The sequence below is a fragment of the Nansenia antarctica genome (genome assembly GCF_963989245.1).
Source record: "Nansenia antarctica genome assembly, chromosome: 6".
In the NCBI taxonomy this organism is placed as follows: domain Eukaryota; kingdom Metazoa; phylum Chordata; class Actinopteri; order Argentiniformes; family Microstomatidae; genus Nansenia; species Nansenia antarctica.
Window position 1 is genome coordinate 5427180 of NC_137676.1, and position 24000 is coordinate 5451179.

Here is a 24000-nt window from a genome sequence, read left to right on the forward strand (position 1 = left end):
AGGAGAGACACCGGTGGAACACCAACGAGGTATGGACGTTTCTCCCACTCACACACACCGCCCCGCTCCTCCTACTATCACTGTCACTGCCTACTATCACTGAAGACGGTTAAATCTCCTGTACAGGGTCCCATCGATAAAACACACACACAGAACCCAGCCTTCAGGTTGTTAAAACAGATTATACAGAGTTGTACAGTTCTACTGTACAGGACACGCTGTGGGTAGTTCAGGCCACCTACTGTGCGTGCACCTGCCGAGTTGAAAACCTTACTTCTAAAGTAACTCTCTCTCGCTTACTTCATCTATCATTCAACTCTACTTCAACCCTGAAGAACCTTGCCTGGGTAGCATTAGCATAACATGAAAGGCAGACCGATTGTTGCTTAATGTGTTGTATTAAATGTTGTTCTTACTTGTGAAAGAAAGTTTAAAGGTCGTGTTTTGGGAAAATATTGTCTTCGAATTATTTAGGCGTAATGTGTGTGTGCGCGTGTGTGTGTGTGTGTGTGTACAACGCCCTGCTCCTGGTTCATCTGTTATGGAGTGCCAGCATAATCATCATCAAAACGTAAAGATCGAACATAAAAAACATGTTTTTGTAGCTTTGAAACTCTCATTTTTGCTCGTTTCGCTTACATAGTTTGGGACTGTGGCCAACAGTAAAACAGACTGGGAAATGCATGACACTGAATTTAGGATGTCGCACCGAACGCTGAAATTTAAACAGTTAAGCTTGGGATTTTCATAATGTACATGCCTAGAGCTTTATATTTCTAAAACACATTAGCATTTATGTTTTCCACGACTGTAAAATATTCATTGTCTTAATTTGTCTAGAGGCTTTTGCTCTCTGTTTGGCTGCTGTAAAAAAAAAAGAACTGAAGTGGGAGGTTTCTTCAGCGCGGTGTCATTGCACTCTTCTTGGAGAGAGTGTGACCTTTTGATCATGCCATGCTCCCCGGCACAATAAAATACTTATAGGTACAAGGGCGTGTGTCAACACCGGTGCCACACAGACACAGCATCAGTGGGGGGGAAAGAGCTTGTTCAAAATAGAACATTGTCTTATCTTGTATCCTATATTTATTTATACATTACCCATTCCTAACGGATTCCCTGTTATGCCTAAACCTTAAATGTAACTGTCAGTCATGCATTATTTCTTATTCTCCGAGCTGCAGTGCACTTGTATTCAGGAAGTGTTATGTGGAACCCGGTAAATGTAAACAGAGGGAGTGTTTAACATAGGCTGCATAAATGCCTGGAGGTGTATCACATTTCATACACTGTGTCAAACCAATGAGCAGAAGATAACACAACTTGTTTAAAAAATGAAAGTGCAAAATGTTTTTATTTGTTTGCCCGTGTTGAAAAGAAATCACAGATGCTGTTTGCTCCGGCTGTCCTTGACCTAGAAGGCCAGCCATTTTAAATTAGTTCATCTCTTTTCAGTACAGCTACTTTATCATTTAATGGAAGTGAGACAGTGTCTTGGTTTGATGTTCACATTTTATTTGGCGTCCATGTTCAATCTTTTTTTTTTGTGTGTGTGTGCGGCTCTCCCTGTATAGAGACCGACAGGAGATTGAAACTAAACATTATTTAGCTGCTTAACGCTGGAGGGATTTTAAATGATTGCTAGTGCACGGTTCCTCCTAGGAAATTCATAAGCTGCCGTCGAAGCTCTCGCATTTTTAATACAATTGATCCCAATGAAGCAGATGTGTGGTTTTACCACGTTAAATCGACAGGCAACGGTATCAGAGGAGCGAAAGAAACAAAGATTTTTTTTTCATCATCATTCTAAAGTTATTCACTGTGTTTCCTTCCCCCTTATAATTAATGACATTCAACGGGCGGGAATTTGTTAAATAAAAGAGTGCCGGAGGAGCTCGCTGATTGGTTGAGAAACCGTTTTGGCGGTCTCAGCCCTCCTCATCGCTCACCTGTCTGGCACGTCAGTTCAAGCCCCGACCCAAACTCCAGAGTGACAGATAGTCACCCGTCCTCTCTCTGAGGTGTGGCCTATGACATGAAAACCGTTTTTGATTCTTCAACAGTGTTGGTGATTTATATTTTTGTGTATAGTGACAAGGCTTGTGCTTGGATACGGATGCTGTGTGTGGGATAAACGCCTCGAGAGAGAGACAGAAGGAGAGAGAGAGAGAGAGAGAAAGAGAGAGAGAGAGAGAGAGAGAGAGAGAAGCCCTTCCTGGTGTTTAAGAGTAAACTATTGGCAGAGTGTTGTCACTCGTAACTATTTACCTCAGGGGTGTGGATCAATCAATCTATGGCTTTAATTTTCCGCCATTGATCTATTGAAAATTTCCTGTCAAATCAATATTAGGAAATTAGTTTTTAAATTGAGAAGGATTTGAAATGATTAGATGCGTGAAGATTTGATCGAAGTCAGTTCCACTAATTAAGAGGTGATAAGGAACATGTAAGCAATATGAAAAAGCAACCACCCGTATTTTTGACTAAACAAATTGTGACCAGAATTACCGTAATCATTGGTGTAGAAGTTAACAGCCTGGAAAACAAGTAGCAGACATGACAACAAACATCATGGCAGATTATTCACACATTGCGCACCGCAAGGCAAGAGATGTGTTTTTTTCTCGAATTAATGATACTTTGATACTTTGTATTTACATTAGATGTCCTCACTTCTACTGTGTGTGTGTGTGTGTGTGTGTGTGTGTGTGTGTGTGTGTGTGTGTGGTGTTGGTGTCTCTCTCTCTATCACATCTCTCTCTCTATCACCTCCATCTCTCCATCTCTCTCTCTATCACCTCCATCTCTCCATCTCTCTCTCTATCATATCCATCTCTCCATCTCTCTCTCTATCATCCCTCTCTCCATCTCTCTCTCTATAACATCCTTCTCTCCCTCTCTCTATCACCTCCATCACTCCATCTCTCTCTCTATCACATCCATCTCTCTCTCTCTCTATCACATCTCTCTCTCTATCACAAACCCTCTCTCCATCTCTCTCTCTCTCTATCACATCCTTCTCTCCCTCTTTTTTTTCCCTCTCTCACTTTCATGTGATGAAAAAAAAAGAATTCCTCCGGCATGTTTCTATATTGAGGCTGATGTTTTCCCCCCTTCTGACCTACAGGGTTCTGCTAGCCTTCAGAATTAATTATTGTATTTATGAAATTGATTTCCAAACGTAGGCACTAAGCACTTGTTGAGGGTCAAACGCTCTCGGCTACAGCTGTAGGCCCGGTTTGTTGTGTCAGTTTATTACTCAAATTAACTCACACGAGACAAGACAGACATTTTTTTATGAAAGCCAACCGAGTTTGGTGTTTTCCTACAATCACTTCATACAGCGAGCAGCACAACATATATTGCTTGGCGGGGGTTTAGGGATAAATGTCATAGTAGACTATCCTGTTTTATTTGTTTTCCTCGGAAAGGCACCAAGAGCACGTCTGATTCTGTTAGGCTGTTAGCCCGAGAGAGCGTCAACCACTTCTTCTTCTTCTTCCCGGGAGTTGAGGAGAGAGAGAGAGAGAGAGAGAGAGAGAGAGAGAGAGAGAGAGAGAGAGAGAGAGAGAGAGAGAGAGAGAGAGAGGGAGAGGGAGGGAGAGAGATAGACACTTCCCAGGTTTGAGGAGAGAGAGAGAGAGAGAGGGAGAGGGAGAGGGAGGGAGAGAGATAGACACTTCCCAGGTTTGAGGAGAGAGAGAGAGAGAGACACTTCCCAGGGTTGAGGAGAGAGAGAGAGAGAGATAGACACTTCCTAGGGTTGATGAGAGAGAGAGAGAGAGAGAGAGGGAGGGAGAGAGAGCGCCTCTTCACAGGGTTAAGGAGTGCGAGAGAGAGAGAGCGAGTTAGAGAGACGGAGACACACTTCTCAGGGTTGAGGAGAGAGAGAGAGAGAGACACTTCCCAGGGTTGAGGAGAGAGAGAGAGAGAGAGAGAGCCAACCTTCCCTAAACCAAGGGCGTTTCTCTTTTATGTGCTCCATGCCAACCATCGTCAAGGAGCCTCACTGGTGGCAGCCGCGCAGGCGGGAAGGGGATTAGGGAGTCTCTCGTCGACGCGATTGTGTGACTCTTAGCGAAAGTGACACCTCATCAATTCTCTGCATATTTCTGCAGCTGCTTCAGCATGCGTAATGCAACCTCGTTGTTTTTTGTGTTGCTCTGTCTGATTACATTCTTAACATTTTGGCGGGTTTAGGGCCATTGATGACTGACCGCTTCTGCCAAGCAGAATTCAATAATAAGCATTTAATTGAATTTGTTTTTAATTTGTTTTTTTCCCTCCCCCCGAAAAACACAAGACAGTCGTGATGATGTGTGTAGAAGAATGCAAGCTGCTGCCTTACATGGAAGGGTGTATCATACACGTGTAATGTCGCAAGCAAAGGTGTCTGTTTAGCTCCTGTGTTTGTGTGTATGTGTGTGTGTGTGTGTGTGTTCCTGTACATGTGAGGGAATTTTGGCAGCAATTATCATTACAACTTCAAAATAAAAGAGTAAAGCGTGGAAACGAATGGAAACACATTTACCTATTGTGTCCATTCAATTACTTTTTCGTTTCATGTTCCATAATGATTCTGACATTTACACATAATGATTCTGACACTTTTGGATTAACAAATCCTATACGTTATAATATTTCCCTATTGGTCTGAGCTAGAGAGTCAAGTGGTACTGGTTTGTCTCACCCTCCGTGGATGTCAAGGTGTCTGTCTTGCCTATCTCCCCCCTCTATCTCCCCCTTCCTGTGGGCTGAGAGGTGTCTGCCGGTGTCCCTTATGGGTAGGAACGATCTCTGTCACCCCCGTGTTGGGGAAGAAGTGTTTACTTCATCTCTCTGTAGGTGGAAAATATATCTTTCTTGCCTTTCTGAATCTGTGATGGAATGGAGTAGTTGGGAGGGGAGGGAGGGAGGGCGGGAGGGAGGGAGGGAGGGAGGGAGGGAGGGGAGGGGGGGGGGTCTGCTAATGCAGAGCTATTCATTTCTCTCTCATTGTCCCCGATTCCCTTGTGTACAGTTCTTGGGGAGAAGGTGTGCAGGAATACATTTCAACCATTTACTGGAAAATTAGATAAACCAATCTGATCAAAATGCGGGAGGAGGACAGAGGGGGGGGGGGCTGGGGGGGGCTGGCGTGTCGGAGACTCGGAGGCAGGCCCCGGAGCCGGGGATGTGCACGCACGCACGCTTCCCTCAGCTTTTAAATTGTCAAAGTGAGATTAAGAGGAAATATGAAGCAACGCTTGACAATTTATTTAGTAGACACACACACACACACACACACAACCATGGCAGAAGGAATCGGAGGTAGGGACTATGTCTAAAGAAATAAACACAGAGGGAATTTATTTGCGGGAGAAGTGGAATTAGATATGGGGTTTTAAAAAAGTAGAGTATAAGTATTTCACCTCGGTTTCATCAAATGAGAAGATATTCACACTGCAGACAGTACTTAACATTACATGCCAGTTCATTGAATTACACTGTAAATGCTGCTTTTTATACCCCCCTGAAACTTACAAGATTCACATCTCATTTGCACTATGCTGTTGGCTTGTTTCAACACAAACAGACCCGACTCCTTTGTATGTGTGAAGGGTTGTTGTTGGTTTGTATCGTTGCTCTTTCAGTCCGCGGCCCCTACGGCTTTCTCAGATGAGCCTCGGAGGAACAAATCCTCCCAGAATGCCTCTCACCTCGGCTACCAACAGCTATTGTCTGCTGGGTGCTTCGGCGCCATGACCTCTATCTAGCCGGACATTCCTGTTGAGATTAAAATCTTTTTAAAGAAGGACACCTCACACGAGAAGGGCTTTAAGCTTATATCCCTCTCAAGATCAAACAAACTAGCTCCGTGTTTGGTGTCTCCTGCGTAGGGATGCGGGATGACTAGAGATGTGTTGGAGAATTGCAATGCCACGCACCAGTGCTGTTTTGGAAATGCATCCCTCGCTTTTTTGTTGTTTCCTTTTGGTCTGGGTTCTGTGGGAACACAATAGTCAATTTTAGCGGACAGGTAACCGAAGAAACGTGTGATACTTTATTTATCATAAATTAGTAACACACTCTAACCTGGTGATGTTGTTGTAGCCTAGTTACTGGTCAGAAGAACATTGTGTATTACCGTTCGTTCCAACATGTTTTTACATACGGTTCGCTCTTTAATGACTTATTCCAGTTGTGTAGTAACTACAACAGCTCAACTCAATTATAAGTCAATTAAAAAGCTATTAAAAAAGTTAATTATCAAGTTACAACGTATTCAGACAATATTGTTACGAGAGTAAATGCGGTGTCGCCACGCAGGCAGGCTCAGTATAGAGCAACTTAATTTAAAATGTTATCGGAGGGCTACTGGATGAACAACAACGTCCTCGCGGTATTAGAATGCATTAGGAACCACCAAACATCCGCCATGTTGACGAACAACAAAAAACCCGCCGTCCTCAATCATAGTAGTGTCTTGAAAAACCAGTGGTGTACAGCCTGAAGCCCCAGGGCGAGAGGGGACAGGGGGACCTAAGCTGCTGTGACACCCTCAGTCCTTAATGAACGGCAGGGTACTTGTGTGAGCTGAATCACCCCCCCCCCCCCCTCTCAGCTTAGAGGGACTGGCACTGCCTCTGAACTGCTGCTGAACCAGAGAGAGAGAGAGGGGGGGGGGAAGAGAGAGAGAGAGAGGGGGGGGGGAAGAGAGAGAGAGAGAGAGGGAGGGAAAGAGAGAGAGAGAGGGAGAGAGAGGGAGAGTGAGAGAGAAAGAGAGAGAGGTAGAGAGAGAGAGAGAGAGGTAGAGAGAGAGAGAGAGAGAGAGGGAAAGAGAGAGAGAGAGAGGGAGAGTGAGAGAGAAAGAGAGAGAGAGAGGTAGAGAGAGAGAGAGAGAGGTAGAGAGAGAGAGACAGTGCGCGAGACACGAGAGCGTCAGCCCTGGCCTCTGTCCGTCGGCCTGCTACACATGTAATGCCCCTTTCCTTCGTCAGGAATAATCCTCTCCGCTTGCCACACGAACACTGGCAGCGGCACGGCATGGTGTCTACACGCAATATGTCTCCACTCAGGGCGCGGCGCGGCGGAGTCTCCGTGGACGCACCCGCCGGCAGACTCACCCCGGGCAGCGGGGGCTGGTCGGGGGAGGGGAGGGAGGGGAGGTGGGGAGATACAGATACAGCGGTCAAAAAGCATAGCTAATGAAATGAGAAGAGACTGAGAAGAGAGAGAGCGGTAAATCTGGAGGGGCGATCAGTGACAATGGAAGATAGGCACCATAATGATTAGGACAATTGGATACAGTGGTGTAATCGCTCGATCCTTATCTCGGATTGGATCGTCATGTCTTTTAACCCTTCCCCCCCGCCCGCCCCCTTTGTATATCTCATCCCGCTCCATCCTTCCCCGCTGTTATTATTTGAGAGTCTGTGTCGCAGTGTTTCAAAGGAGAGCGGAGGTTCAATCCGATACAGTTTTCATCTTTCCCTCTGTTCCTTTGTAACGGTAATGATTACTTTTTTAAAGTGTTTATTGAACACAATACGAAAGGGCTACTATGCTAGACACTATTACAACTAGGGTCCAGCGTCTCACAGTCTTCTCTTCCAAACAAGCCACCACTTTGTGTTTCATCGTTCCACGTTATATCCAGATCAAAATTACCTTAACAACAAGGTATATAATACGCCATGTACTGTATATATAGGCCCGTACTGTATATATGTGACAGCAGCTGGTGAAAGAGGGAACAAGTCGGCAAACCGACCAAATGTCCAGACCTTTATTCTGAAAAATGTAAACAGATTTCAACGTCGTTGAAAATCAACGACACACTCCTAGCGACAATAACGTTAAAATGTTATTTACATTTTTCAGAATGAAAGTCAGAACATTTTTGATTGGTTGCAGACTTGTTTCCCCTTGTTTCACCCTCTGCCATCACATATATATCATTCAAATAAACTTGAGGCGGTTGGTCTTCACAGCTCTTCTCCCCAGCCCTGACCTTCCACCGTCGAGCTAGCGTAGCGGCCCCTAGCGTAGCTGAGGCTGGAGAGAGGCCGGCGAATCCCCTCAGAATATCCTGACCTCATTATAAACCGGCTAGATTAAACCCTTCTCCTATGGATTAGGATGACTCTGATGATTAGGATGATTGGTCTGTGGTCCACATCAAAGTGCCAGTTGTCTGACTGCTAAACACCCACTTTTTAATACATCGCGGTTGGTCATTGCACACAACAAATTGGATCTTTCCGCGGGGAGCTGTCAATGTTGTTTTTATGGACGTGGGGTTTGCTGGGAGAATTCACCTAATCGAACTCAAGGCCGCGTCTGATTAAATGTTTATCTTCATCTGAGCTCCTCCTAGCTCGGTCCCCCCCCCCCTCCACGGACTGTAATTAAAACGACTCCCTCCCGATCGCAAATGTTTACGGAAATGTTCATTAGCTCCTCTAGGGCAATCAGGGGGGAATTAAAGGTCATGTTTGGCTTGTTTGTTGCTTTGTTGTTTATTTATTTTGTTATTTTGTTATTTATTTTCCCTCTTACCTCAGGAACAGGTGTCCAGCGTGGGGGCTCACGTTGTGAATGCGAAGGCCTTGGGTCTCGCTTCCAGACGGTGTACTTTGGATTACTTTTAAAACGTCAGACGTGAGATAAAGAGAGGAATACCATCTCCCTCCGGTGGGGATGCCTGTTCTGTTAACTAGGATTGGGGTTTTGTTTATATTAGCCTCCTGAGTTTCACAGTTTTTTTTTGTAAAGTCTTAAATGGATTAAATCGACAACCTGGGGGGTTTTCCATCAATGTCGCTAAAGGAAAATCGAGGCTTATTTTGATAAGTCGAGAACGAGTTGTTTCCATTCTAAATTCCACGTCGTTTTGAAAGTAACTTGTTGCTTTACATTGCAGTGAGTGTAAGTCTTTATAAGTGAAACGCTACACACTTATGTTAAATGGAAAAAGCCAATCCCATACATAGGTTATCACAGGTTCGGTATGAGAGATGCAGCTTTGACCCAGCAGCAGACAGTTATGCCCACTGTCTCTCCAATCTTTTAGTTGGTAACACTGTGTTTGTTTTCCACCTAGCCCCCTCAAGACACCCACACACACACACCCACACAACAATGCTAGTGAGGGCAAAGTTGGCCTTGAGGTTAGGGAGGCCAGCCAGAGTAACCCCAAAGGTCACTGGTTCAACCCCTGGAAGTCAGCCAATGATCGAAAGGGTTTGCCGAAACCACACCTGACCAGCTATACTACATGACCTCTCGTAGCACGAGGATAAGAAAACACTGAATACATACCTAATAAATGGCTAGTAATACCCCAGAATTGCCCAGTTAGCTACTTCTTCAACACTTAGAAACTGCGAAACTGCGAATGAGTGCCGTATAAGTGCTCCCTCCCTATATTAAAGTAGTAGTAGTAGCAGTAGCAGTACGTGTTTATTTCAGTCACAGGAAGTGTTAACCGCCGTGTCTTTGTCATTGGGCGCACATCTCTAGTCGAACACATACTGGGGAAGCGGCCGGGGGGCCAGCTGCGATGCCTTGCCCTGCTTGCTCCTCCATATCCGGCCTCTGAGCTTGATAGCTTGGCTGATTGCTAGCGCTGTAGCTGACTGTGAAGTGTCAATTGTGGTAGCTGGGGTGTAGTGAGCATGTATGTAATAGGAACCCACCAGTAAGGTCATTTATGGGGTCCTGCACACTACGGGGACCTTTTCGTATTTTTTTTCTCCTCCCCTGGATGTGCACATCAACGCAGGGGTCCTCGACAGCCTCTGAAGACGGAGGTGCCTGTTCAAAATTGCATGACCTCTGTTGTAGCAGGCACAGGTCGCTCTGCCTCCTGTGGGAAGTCTCTAAATTGAACTCAGCTTGTGTCTTCGATTTTTTTCTTCTTTTTTTTTCTCCCCACTCTCTCTCTCTTTCTCTCTCTCTCTCTCTCTCTCTTTCTCTCTCTCTCTCTTTCTCGCTCTCTCTCTCTCTCTCTCTCCCCCCCTCTCTCTCGCCCCCCCCCCCCCTCTCTCTCTCTCTCACACAGACACACACACACACACACACGCATGCACACACGCATGCACACACGCGCACACACACACACACACACACACACACACACACACACACACACACACACACACACACACACACACACACACACACACACACACACACACACATTAGTTTCTCTCCTTTACTCTTATCTTCTTCTGTCTCTTTTCCTTTTCCCTCATGTGTTCTCTGAGCTGCAAAGCTATTCAGGGATGGGGGAATAGATGTCTACCTTTTTTTTGCGCTAAATTGCTGGGTCAGGGTTTTTTGTGCAGGAACTGTTTTCTAATGGACTTTATTCGTTTATTTACGAGAGATAAAAAAAAGGCAAGAAGTTCCAGGTTCACTGCCTGAGTTGTTTTTATATCTGCACGCGTGTTTCACACCGTAGTATATTACATGTCTGTGTGAGAGTAAACACTCAGCTGGTTGGTGGGACTGAGATCAAAATGGAAACCATCAATTATGCTGATGACAGATTTGGTCCGTTAATGCTGTTATCCCATCAGCTGTATTTGTTGTAAGTCTCTTCGGATAAAGGCGTCTGCTAAAATGCCAAAAATGTAAAACGTGAATGTAAGCTTGGTTTCAGTGTGTGTCATCTGCAGTCTCTAAATACTCTTACGCTAAAGTGATTGTATCATAATCAAAGAACACCATGACGACGAAGCTGTCTAGAGACCTACACAGCACGTTTTGCTCCATAGCTATTTTAACGACTTTCTTTTTTTTACTACTATATCAAACAAAACAAAATATATATTTGAGACACTTTGGTACAAGTAAATGTGGCTAAAGTGACTAGTTGCTGATATAGCTGAAAAACATTTTATTTTTAAAAACAAATGTTCTAACCTGTGCAGTTTTTCCACACTGTCTCTGTTTCTGGGATGATGGGGAAGCAAACATAATAAACACTAGTCAATATTATTACAGTGGGATCAAGCTTGACAGCCAAATTTCTGCATTGTCCTGTCAGCGTTATGGTGCTGTACTCTTATTCGGGTGTCTCCAGAGATATATACGACTACCGGTACACTCTGTAGTACTTTTAGTACAATTAAACGAATGTATTCTTGTGATTTTATTAGTTTATGACTTGTCTATGATGAAAGACTTCATTAAGATTTATAATGCGTCTCGTAAAACTCGATATATACTGTATATCTGCTCGGTCCTAACGCTTGTCCTATTTTGTTTCGCATCAAGGTCAAACAGTACAGTCACAGCTGGTCAGCAGGAGAACGGCGGCTATATCTGTTTTTATAAAAAAAACTAAACAATTGTTGAGAGCCAGAGAGACACAGGTTCCATAACTCCATAGGGGGCACGCTGCCGGCCTTTTTTTTTAGAGTATCAAAGGAACACCGTCATTTCCACACTACACAATATATAACATGAAAAGAGGTGGGTCGATTTTGTCAAAGTCGGACGTCGGCGGTTTAATCTGGCACCGGGATGGATGGAGGAGGAGAACGGTGGATGAGGAACGGTGGATGTTTCCCAGACGCTCTCCAGGAAATCCCTGTGACGCTTCGCTCGGTAGGCGGTACGGCGCCGGGGCGATCGCTGGAAGGCAGCATGAGTCCTGCTGCTTGGCGGCGTCCTTCCTGCCTCTCTGTCTCCCTCCCTCCCTCGCTTCTCTCTCATTCCTTTCCCCTTCCATCCCCATATCTCCCCCCCCCCCTCTCTCTCTTTCTCCCATCTCTTTCTTTCCTTTTCCCGTCCATCTCCATCTCTCTCTCTCTATCCCTTCTCTCTATCCCTTCTCTCTCTTTCCTTTTCCCATCCATCTCCATCTCTCTCTCTATCCCTTCTCTCTATCCCTTCTCTCTCTTTCCTTTTCCCGTCCATCTCCATCTCTCTCTATCCCTTTTCTCTATCCCTTCTCTCTCTTTCCTTTTCCCGTCCATCTCCATCTCTCTCTCTATCCCTTCTCTCTCTTTCCTTACCCCTCCATCCCCATCTCTCTTTCCCTTCTCTCTCTTTCCTTTCCCTTCTATCTCCATATCTCTCTCTCTCTCTCTATCCCTTCTCTCTTCTCCTTTCTTGTTCCGTGGCGGGGCTTTGATCTTTAAAGGTCCTTGAGAATGAGAGGCCAACAGCAGCAACGGCGGCAGCGGAGGAGGGCTGGGGATTCTCTCTCCGGGCCTGCGTTTGGATCCCAGCCCATCGCGCGCCCCTCCGTCTGACGGACAGCTCCAGTCGTGGCGGAGCCTCCTGGCAGGCCTGACGTATCGGGGCGCTCCTGCCTGATAACCCCCTCTTTCACTGTCAAAGAGAGGAAACTAGAACTTGGGCTTTACGCGTTGACCTTGTTTGTGAGCAATAATGCGGGCCTTTTTATGTATTTATCTATCCTTTCATGCCCTCAATGGTAATCATTTCCCACAAACTCGAAGAGGCAGTTGAGCTGACGGCTGCAGTTCTTTCTCTCTCTCTCTCTCTCTCTCTCTCTCTCTCTCTCTCTCTCTCTCTCTCTCTCTCTCTCTCTCTCTCTCTCTCTCTCTCTCTCTCTCTCTCTCTCTCTCCTTGGCCGGTGAGGCCTCTTCTCCCTCTCTCTCACGGAGGAGAGCCGTGCTAGCCTGTCCGATGTTAGCACTCAGGGTAGCGCTCCACACGCTGTTCAAGTGTTAAGCATTTATGAGATTTGCGGACCAGAAACCTGAGCGTTTGGCAGGTTGACAAGGCTCTGTGGAGGGCCCAGCCGAACTGAGCTGTCATCTCCCTCTGAATTAAAACTGGGTGCTCCGTCTGAGAAGCGAGGCCCTATAGTCTAGCAGCAAGTCCTCAAAAAAGGCTTTAGTTTTCGAGATACCCCTACCCGAGGTAGAGCAAATGACAACAATGATTTTTCTTATCTTTAGGGTCTCCCATTAATGAAATTGATTGTTGTCAAATTTTATTTTTGGGGAAAAGATGTTTTTTTGGTTGTTCTTTAGAGCTACCCCAATCCCTGAAAAAGAGCCAAATTTGACCAGGCCGAATATGGGGAAGGTGACAAAAAAGCCCATAACTTGAGAATGATCACTCCTTTCCTCTTCAGATTTGCTGAGGTATGAACCAGGTGGTTGTCCTACATCACCAAATAGTCAGACAACTATTTACCTAAATAAATACTGAATTATAGTCCTGTAAACTTAGCTTTAGTTTAGACGGAAATTGTACTTTTTGGTGACAGGAACATAGGACTCCATCACTTTTCTCTCATTTATCAGAAAAACAGAAATCCCTGAAAAATATATCATTACTGAATTGTCTAGGGTGCTATTGAACAATAACCAGTAGTTGTATGGAAATATCTCATACAGTTCTATTGCAAATGAGATTTCTTTAGACATAGGCCTACCTCTTCTCTGATACAGTCAAATTCCGAATGGGGGATAAGTGGCATAATAGCATAAAGTTAAGAATGCTCACTCTGATGGTCATTATATTTGGAGAGGGAAATACCAGGTGGCTGAACTACATCACCAAATAGTCAGAATAAGAGTAACCCAATCAATCCATTTTCCATTTTCTTTTTTCCATATAGGAGTAGCGCAAATTCTCTTGCGACTGGCAAAGACTCTTCCAAGCTGGCAGAGAGTCCAAAATGGGCCAGATCTTTGAGCTCGCTGAGATGGGTCTTGAGTTTGTTGAATGCTGTTGTCTTTCCTATTCTGTACAAACTACTTGTTGTGTCACAGCCAGTGAGTGCATGACATGCTGGTAGACAGTTAGACATGTCTTTTCCAATCTTCTCAGATATGGTGTTGATGGGGACATAGCTCTCTCTCATTCCATGGCCTGTATGGAATGGACTTTATGGAATGGACTTTATTTGTCATTGCTACAGTACAGGTACCAAACAACGAAATGTAGGAGTATGCATGTACACCAGAGATGAACCAAACATTTCTTTGCTTGCATAGTATATGAGCAGTACTTCCACATCTGTGTCATCAGACCTCACAATGATGCGGGAATAGGACTCAGTACTTAAAAGTTGCTGATTGTTGAACTCCCCTCTCTGAAAACTGTTGTATTCTTCTCCTCAGTTCAGGAAGGTCTGTCTCCACTTCACTTAAGAACTGTCTGGCAGAGACCTGGTCGTTGCCATGAAAGGCATGCTGCACATCTCGCAGGAGGTGTTCTTGTTCAGCAGACAATGGACTTTGGCCTTTTTTGTTCAGCCAGGAGACCAGTGCCATCCAGAAGAGCCTGAACAGAGCCTCTGAAACAACCTTGATGCTCCTCACACCTCTTGTCAGTTGTTTCCCCTGAAGCATCTGCCGAGCTGTTGCGTCAGCATAGACTCCAGACTCGGTTATCATGTCAAAGAGGCCCCCGTCTGCATACACCTTCCCAATGCTTGCCAGAAAGGCCATGGTGACGTGCATTCCTCCAATTATCATGGTGATCTTGCCATCCAAAGCTTCAGGTTTGCTCCACGGAATTTGCTGTGCTTTGCTGTAGATGGCAAGGTCAGCAGTTACAAGTATATGCCTCTGTCCCAGTTCTTGAGCAAGCTGTGTGAGCTGCAAAAGAGCTGTATAGATTGTAGATAGGTCTGATGGTGAAGCTCTTATGAAGGGCATATATTGTACTGTTGTTAATGGGATGTCTGACGTGGATACATAGGCATTGAATGCAGATCATCCTGGGATTCTCTGGTCTTCTTCTTTCATGATACGGCTCACCTTCCAAAGTAAGTCTTGGCCTTCTGCTGCCTGAGCTTTTGTGCTGTCTGATTTGAGGACCTGTGGTAGAACTGCTGGTGGTTCAGATCGCCTACCTGGCTTGATGTATCTGAAATTCAAGAACAAGTCATTAGGCATCTTTTGTCATATAATTCAATCTTTAACAAAATGCCCTTACAAACAACAACACTCCAGATTCCTTAGATTATGATGTGTGACCTCACAAATAATGTGTAACTTGAATATTGGACAAATGCTAGTCTGACTTACACAAGTGTAATGTGAAACTTGAAGCCTCCAGTGCACATTACACATTTTACATTTTAATATTGGATTATATTGCATTAACATACAGTATATCAGAGCCATTTCAATCAAGTATTGCATGTGTCTGGCAGATAGTTGGTCTATAATATTTACCTCTGAACCTCTTCATTATCCAAATCACAGCTGTCCAGGGCATGGAGAGATCTCTCTGGGATTCTCAGGATGGGGTTGTGTGCTGTGGCAACATCACCTCTTCTGTATACAACAATTGCCATGGAATCTGTTGTATTTTTGCCATCCAGCGTCTCTTCATTCTGGTCAAAGTTGTCAATGGCTGCATCAATTATCCCATGTTCTGTGGTTCTTGTCAGTCCATTTGGAATGTAAACACCTTTGCTTCTCTGTAATTGATCTGCTGCTACTGATGTGAGAAATTGACGCACTTCATCATACGACACACAATGACCCATCATGTGTAGCTTGTTGATAAGGGCCTTGCTGCCAAACTCATGATGGATCATAATCCCAAGTCCTAGTGTGATAGGTGTACGCCTGCTGCAGCACTGTGCAATTAGATCATGGCAAAAGGTTATAACACTTGTGTTATTCTTCAGAGCTGGGTCCTCATCACAGGTCTGCACATTTTTAAATGCACCTGCATTGACACACCAGTTCACAAAATGTGAGTGTTTGGCACATATTCACTGCACTGGAGAAGGGAAAGCTTGTCACTGCTTATGTAGAATTGAGGCTCATGCTCAACCTTTTCCATAGTTTTCCTCAATATACCTGCAGCCTGGTGGAGGATTTGAGTGTCAGTGAGGGTCTCTGTTCTCTGTGGAGGCATTGTCTCCCTGTCTTCTGTTATGTTTTCTCTGAGGAGAGAAGCTTCTCTCATTGCATGGTTGGCCAACAGTCATGACACCAGAACAGATCAGATCAGATTTTCCAGGACGTTCAATGAAGATGAGTTTATCCCCATAATGCTGGTTCATCTTTTCTTTGAGTTTCCAGGATTTATACATTGTTGGTTCTGTAGCTGTACTCAGTTTTCCTTTATAGCTCTCAGTTACAGCACTCAGTGTTGTGACAGTCATTATGCTTTGAAAAAACTGTCTTAGTTAATTCTTCAGTTAGCTCAATGAAAGCTCTTTCATGTTCATTTAACTTCTTTTCTGTTAAATGTTTGTTTCTAGCTGCTAGAATGTTCCTTTCTGAAAGATAGTGTCCTAGGCAACTTCTGTGATACTTTGCATCATAGGCAAAAAGATCTTCATAGGTCAGCATACGGTGATGTATTATTTCATCAAACCTCTCTGAGGCTGCATTGAGGACCTTTGACCTTGTACTTTCACCTGTACCGGTACATATAGGGGTCAGGCCTTCTCTCTTTGTGACTTTCTGGCTGCAATTGAAACATTGGCTGCAAATGAAACACTAGCTACGGATGTCAAATCTAGTGTCTCTGGACAGTCTAAGTCTTTTACTGATCCTGGGGTGGTTCTTGATCACTGGTTGTAGGCGTATAGTTATGTGTGCTTGAATAACTGGCCCGACATGACCTGTGATATGAAACCTTGACCTTGAAGGACAGTATGTCATCTGAGTGGGGCGATAGTCTCTTATGAACTTCATCATCTCGTCCTTGAGCAACGTCCAGTATGGTTCTGAGTCCTTGTAAGCTGGGCTCTGCTAGCCTCTGCCTAGATCAGAATGCCTGCACTATGGTTTAAAAGCTCCCAAATCTAACAACATATTCAACAACATATTAATATCATAGTTGGACATATGTGTTACCTGTTATCTGTCATTAGATTGGTGATAATCTGAACAGAACTGTCAATCCACAGCCCCTCTCCCTCTGAGATGGAGAATGTTATGGCTGCTGCTGCCCAGTTGGCTACACAGTTTTGAAACATGCAGCTGTCACTCAAACCAGAGTGGCAGAGAGTGTTCCACTGTCAAGCTTCAAAATTATTTCTATACTGTACTTTGAATTAAGGTTCCAGTTTTAATAAAACCTGTACTATTTACACCTATGTTTTAGAGGCTTGCAATTTAGAACTAATAAACTTTATTTTATTGGGTTACTCTTATTCTGACTATTTGGTGATGTAGTTCAGCCACCTGGTATTTCCCTCTCCAAATATAATGACCATCAGAGTGAGCATTCTTAACTTATAGGCTATTATGCCACTTATCCCCCATTCGAAATTTGACTGTATCAGAGAAGAGGTAGGCCTATGTCTAAAGAAATCTCATTTGCAATAGAACTGTATGAGATATTTCCATACAACTACTGGTTATTGTTCAATAGCACCCTAGACAATTCAGTAATGATATATTTTTCAGGGATTTCTGTTTTTCTGATAAATGAGAGAAAAGTGATGGAGTCCTATGTTCCTGTCACCAAAAAGTACAATTTCCGTCTAAACTAAAGCTAAGTTTACAGGACTATAATTCAGTATTTATTTAGGTAAATAGTTGTCTGACTATTTGGTGATGTAGGACAACCACCTGGTTCATACCTCAGCAAATCTGAAGAGGAAAGGAGTGATCATTCTCAAGTTATGGGCTTTTTTGTCACCTTCCCCATATTCGGCCTGGTCTAATTTGGCTCTTTTTCAGGGATTGGGGTAGCTCTAAAGAACAACCAAAAAAACATCTTTTCCCCAAAAATAAAATTTGACAACAATCAATTTCATTAATGGGAGACCCTAAAGATAAGAAAAATCATTGTTGTCATTTGCTCTACCTCGGGTAGGGGTATCTCAAAATCTGAGGGCCCTTCCTGCTAGACTACTAGTTACGATGACCTAACAAGAGATTTCTCTCCGTGTCTTTTTATAGAATTCATTCGAATGGACGTTGAACTGTTAGCACAGGAGTAGGACAGCTTCTCAATGTGAAATGGATTGCCTTGCCAACCCAGTATATACTGTATATATGTATGCGTAATGACAGTTACTTTGACAGTTACACTACTAAGTTACAGTCACATTACTAAGCTATACCGTGGTACTTGGAACAACATGTTATTACAGTGTTATTACAACAATGAATAGCATTATAAAACAACAGGAATTAAAGTAATTTAAAACGAAACGTTTTTTTTAAACCCCAAATTGCTCAGAAGAATATCTACACTACATCTACCTCGTGGTTAATCCTTAGAAAGCGGTAAAGACGAAGAAGAAGAAGAAGAAGAAGCAGAAGAAGAAGCAGAAGCAGAAGAAGAAGAAGTCTTCCTTTCTTTCTTCCTTTGACCTACAGCGGGTGAAGACGGTCATTAAAGCCCACGTTACACGTTACCGTCCATCGAGCACGCCATCCTCCGCCTGACCTTTTCAGGTGTTTTTGCATTTCAATACATCAAAATATCAAAGGTTATCCCGCTTTCGCTCTTTGTTGTTCTTCCCTCAGAGCCGCCCATTCAGGCGTGTGCTCCCGAGTCCCAGACCAGCAGGGTCCTCGCGTCCTCTCTGAGGGGCGTCCTTGAGCCCTTTGTTCATTCGAGCCACATGTGAAGCCCCCCCTTTTTTCTTTTTTTTTCTTTTCCTCTGAAGAGATGTTTACACATCAATGCAACCGCCGGGTTGATTAAAAAAAAAAGAAAAAAGAAAAAAAAAAAGAACAAGAAAAAACAGCTGACATGGCCGTAATGACTCCTCACCCACCCCACACAGACACAGACACCAAATCAGGCCCTCCCCCCCCGATCGAACAGGTTTTTTGATAGGCATTTTAGGGATATGAAAGCGTTAGTTAAGTAAGTGAACACTCTCCTGTAAAAGACTGTGTTTTAAAAGATTGTTCATTATTATAATGATAGGGGATCACGCCTAGTCGAGACGGGAGCGCTTCTTCTCTTGTGAATGTCACGTTGACGAACGTTTTCAGAAGGTCGCCTCGTGTAAATTGCGGAGGTGTCGTCCTAATGGAGAGAGGACGTCGTTCTTTTACGATAAAGATAACGATCATAATACATTACCTGTACTTGTCTGCGTTGCAGAAATGCTATAGTTCAAATACACTGTATAACAACGTTGTATTTACATGTTACATTTTCCCTGGATCGGTTTCAACGTTTCAACGTATCGAACATTTCCCGCGTCGGTTTTCTAAGCCACTACCTTCAAATGTACACACTTATTTCAATCTGTCCGATTCAGAGCTCGCCGAAAGCCTCGGGCCACCAAGTAATTCAAATGAACGTATAGATAACCAATGGCTCTGACAAATAGTCCTTATTAGTGAGTGCTGAGCTTGGGCTTTGAGGGCCAGAGCCAGAGCCGGTCACATTTGTTTGTGCTGAACAGCTGCACTGTATCTCAACTTGCAAACTGAGGGGGATTTTTGGAGGCATAATTGGGCCGTTCCTCCGTTCCACCGATTCTCCCCAAAAATCTCAAATGTGAACTCTCACTTCGGGGGGGGGGGGGGAGACAGAGAAGAAGCACGCGGACGGCGGAGACGGCGGCGGCGTTAGAACGGGGTTTGGTATTCTGAGGGTTGCAGGGTTTTGTTGGCCGATCTCATCCCAGTTCCGTGTTAATTGCCGGTGAGATCCTGGAGCACATGCTCGCTAGCTAGCAACCCCAAAAGGTTGAGGTGTCGGCACAGAGTGTTTCGACAGTTCATTATAACGCGCCCTCCCTCCCTCCCTCCCTCCCTCCCTCCCTCCCTCCCTCCCTTCCTCCTCCACCCCCCACTCCTCCTCTTCCCCTCCACTCCGCTGGCTGGCTGGCCTATCCTTCATCAGAACCTTGAGCCACCATTGAAATTCTGTACTCCTCTCCTCCTTGTGAAATCTCTGTTGATGAAGGCAACACCGTGCCGTGCCTGGGTCCGCTGTTCTCCCAGTGCTGGACATTTTTTTCTCCAAACTCATGTTTATATAACTGTAGAGGTAATCAAAGAGCTTTGACGATTCCTAACGTTGAAAATGCGTCTCATCTGGACGGTAGCTTGGACGCCTCAGAGGGACTGGTTCTGAGACTTGGGGGACACACTTCGCTCTCTCAGTTGGAAATGTCGGTTACGGTGAAGGTTTCCCCCAGTTTCCACATTGTGATGTTTAGGTGTTTACTGTGCCAACAAACTAATGATCTGTGACAACCTGCTACACAGATTGAATAAACCCCAAATGACAAACCCAGAATCGAGAAGGGTGTATGTGAGCGTGTTTACTGTTGATTCAGCTTTAGGCACAGAGAACACATTATATTTGAGGAGCTTGAAGGGACATAAGGGACAGCAGGTGTAGGAACCCCCACTTTGATGTTTTTAGTCTCAGATGTTTTTGTTATGACAAGAAATGCACACATACTAAACGGAAGACAATTCTGCCCACCATTTAACAGAGGAACAATGAATGCAAATGCTTCTGTTTCATTGTTTCATTGTCGAGATTTTTGCTCTTGTTAAGCTCCATGTCCCTGTGTGGAAAAAAAATGAATCTTTAATTGCAAATCCGATCTTGTTTTAAGTCTCTCCTTCCCCTTCTTCGGTGCTATCTTGAGAGATGATTGTGCCTCACCACAAAGGCAGCCAGACACAAATCTTCATTAGATGTGGGTTGATAAACCATTAATCCATTCTAGCACTGTTTTATTTCCATTTATTCTTGTCCGCCCACACAGTGAGCCAAATAAAGAGAGAGAAATCCCCCTCTTGAGCTTTTGTGGACTGAAAACAATGTCAATCTAACAGCTCTGACGTCTGGATAAAGACTGTTCTCCTCACTGCCCTGTTTATCATCCCCCCCTCCGTGACCTTTAAGAAAGACCGGTTTATTGAGTTTCAAAGTACACACATGTGAATTGACCGTAGACAGAAGTGGGTATCTCCTCATCGAGAGTTACCAGTAACTGGAATTATGTGTGTGTGTTTAGTGATGCCTCTATTGCCATTCGTGTAGTGCTAGGGTCAGGTCAATATCATATTAAGCACCGCTACTGCATTTTCCCTCAGACCCATGAATAATGTAGTCAGTCAGTTTCCCCTCGAATGGATACCAGCCTATTATCAAGGTTCTGTTTTTTCACGGTGAGAGGTTAGGCCGGTTCCGGTGGCCAGAGTTTGCATTCCTGTTCTCGCGAATTTGATTTGACCTTATTGCATAGTTAGTAGTATCTCGACCAAAAACGGGTCGCGCATAAAGTTGTTGTTGCCACTGGAGACGACCCGATGAAAACTACCCCTCATCATGACCTTGTGGGAGGCAATCAATGGCCCTTTATCTCCCCCAATGCATAATAAATCCCACCAAAGGCTTGGTCCATGGGTCCCTGTAATGTATTGACCTGAACCGCTACCATTTATCAGTATGTCTCCCTGGCTAAATAATTTAGTTTTTCTTCCGAGCTCTGAGCCACACTTGCTTACTCCACGCTTTGTCTTGTTTTAGTCCAATGGTGACTTACTCCAGGCCGCGTTTGCTTCAGTGACCTCTTGTTTTGGAGGGAGTGTGTACTCTGCGTGTAGACACAGCTTATTGGCGGAGAAGCAGCAATGCACAGCTCGGATGGCAGTTAGGCCTCAGAGGAGACCAGATTTTTCTCGCCTGTTTAATTTTGTATTTATGTATTTTATTCCTCTCGCTTGTTCTGTTAGTCTCCTATGGCCACCGCGCCTCCAGTCATAACCTCTTGAATCAACACTAGAGCTCAAAGCGCCAGTGTCGGCAGAAGAAAATTGCTTTCATTTACAAGAGCAAACTATGGGGGTTTTGCCTAGACTCTCAATGGCGTGCCTAGCACCTGAAGGCTCTTTTTGGTTTGGGAATCAGAGTAATTGAATTAAAAACAATGTGTCGTTTTTAATGCTTCCGTCATTTTTTACCAGGGTTTAAACATGTTTGATTTATGTTGAGGGCAAATGTATAATAATATGAATAATAATTGATAGATAGGCTAGACCTACAGGCTTTCATACACCAATCCTTTCAGATTAATTCATGAAATGTTATTAGATATTAGATACCAATCGACACAGTAGAAGAAAAAAAAAAAAATACATCCAATTGTATGTGTAGGGATAATGTCAGTTTGAAATTCAAATTTTTAAATCCAAAGTTAACACAGACTTGCTAAGTTGGTGCAGGCTTAGCCTTCGCCTTCCTTTCTGAGAACAACATCCAGACGCACTTATTGTTCTGTTTTTCCTCCCTCTCTCTTTGTTTTGGTCTTATTTGTTTTGGGTTTCTCCCCAGACTGGTGTTCGCTCAGCCTCAGCGCCGCTGCTCCTTGGATATTTGCGCTGTGTATTAATGGGAGATTGATGTTGCCGATGACTTCAGTAAAGCAACACCAGATTACCGCGCCCGCCCTGAATACCAAACGAGCTGGCGCGCCGTGCCAAGGCGGCAGCTGAACCTTGATCCAAAATCTCCCCATAACCCGAACCATGTTCCCTGAGATGAAAGAAGGGAATTGTTCTGATATGCGGATCAAAGCTGCACTATCTCCCCCCACGCTAGAGGAACACCTGGAATCCTAATGCGGGACTCTGTAGTGAGCAGAAAGATCATTGTAATGCATAATGGATTAACGTAAATAATGTTTATGTAAACATCTGCTCAGGGGTGGCTTCTCATTTATTTATTTCATTTAATTTATCTCCCCCTGCTGGTTGTGGCTGATTTGTTGATTGTAAACTAACGGGGGCTAACTCAAGGACGTAAATATACTCGGCTACAGGGGTTAGGCAGTTTCTGAACTCTGTCAAAGCTATTTGTGATAACGTATTCATCAAAAAACATGGCATGTGGGATCATACATATGTGGGTTCATATGCTAGGATAATTATTTCAGCATGGTGTTAACTTATCACATTACTAGTATCGATATAGGCTGAATATATCACGACGACGGTAACGATGACGGGCCGCTATGCTGGCGAGACGTTTAAGAATGTCAGTTATATTTCGAATGCGGGTCGCACAGCAATTGCTCAAAGTGACACGGCGGGGCGTCGGACCGTAGAGAACGCGCCGTAGCCTACTGCCCTGTCTGAGCTGTTCCAGAGGTTCCACTTTCCCTCCCAAACCCTGTTAGCACAACATGCTTCCCCCTGCCCGTGCGCTGGCTGACATGATGGCTTCTCCAGTAACCGAACAGCGATGCTAATAGCATCTGGACAGGAACAGCCTCATAGAAAGAGAGGAGGAGGAGGAGGAGGAGGAGGGGGGGGGGGGGATGAGGAGGAGGAGGGGGAGGATGAGGAAGAGGAGGAGGAGGGGGATGAGGAGGAGGAGGGGGAGGAAGAGGAAGAGGAGGAGGAAGAGGAGGAGGAGGAGGGGGATGAGGAGGAGGGGGAGGATGAGGAAGAGGAGGAGGAGGAGGAGGGGGAGGATGAGGAAGAGGAGGAGGGGGGGGAGGATGAGGAGGAGGAGGGGAAGGGTGAGGAAGAGGAGGAGGATGAGGAGATGGGGGAGGATGAGGAGAAGGCAGTCTGTAGCTCTCTATAAATACCCCTGTCACGCTTTTATATCAAATGAGCCCAGTGCTGTGAAGCTGGCTGGCGTGAGCACCATGGATGTTTTTCACGCCTCCCTGCCTAGGGCCAGGGGGGTCTTGAAAGGTCGCCGTAATGCTCGATAACACATTCATACTGTGCTGGCGGTTTTGCACGTTGGTGCTCGTCATGACGGATGTCACAGGATAAAAAGTATCATTAGAATTCATTATCCGGGGGGCGATGGGATGCGGATGTGAAATCCTAGCTTTCAATCGCTGTCGTAGCTTCTTTTTTTTTTTTTTTCTTCCTTTACTTCTCATATCTGTGTAGATGGGGGGAAATGAATGGATGTATAAAGATGTTAACAAAACATGAATTATTAGCACCTTTGGATGAGCTGTTGTCACTGATACTCTCTTTTAGTCTGCGGATCTCTCCTGAGGGAAAATTGTTGGAAAGAGACACAAAGGGCTGTCTAGTCTATGATGATCTATGCCAACCAGAAATGAGAGCTGGATTTATGTATGATATTAGA

General features: G+C 44.6%; 1 protein-coding gene across 1 annotated transcript in view; it reads left to right on the forward strand.

The window, feature by feature from the left end:
• camta1a (calmodulin binding transcription activator 1a) overlaps window positions 1-24000 on the forward strand; it is a gene marked incomplete at both ends in the record, with an annotated part of 132863 nt that overhangs the window by 19920 nt on the left and 88943 nt on the right. Inside the window, 1 exon segment of the mRNA XM_080533531.1 lies at window positions 1-29. This exon segment is cut by the window's left edge and continues 75 nt beyond it. Within this exon segment, the coding sequence (XP_080389657.1) occupies window positions 1-29 (29 nt within the window).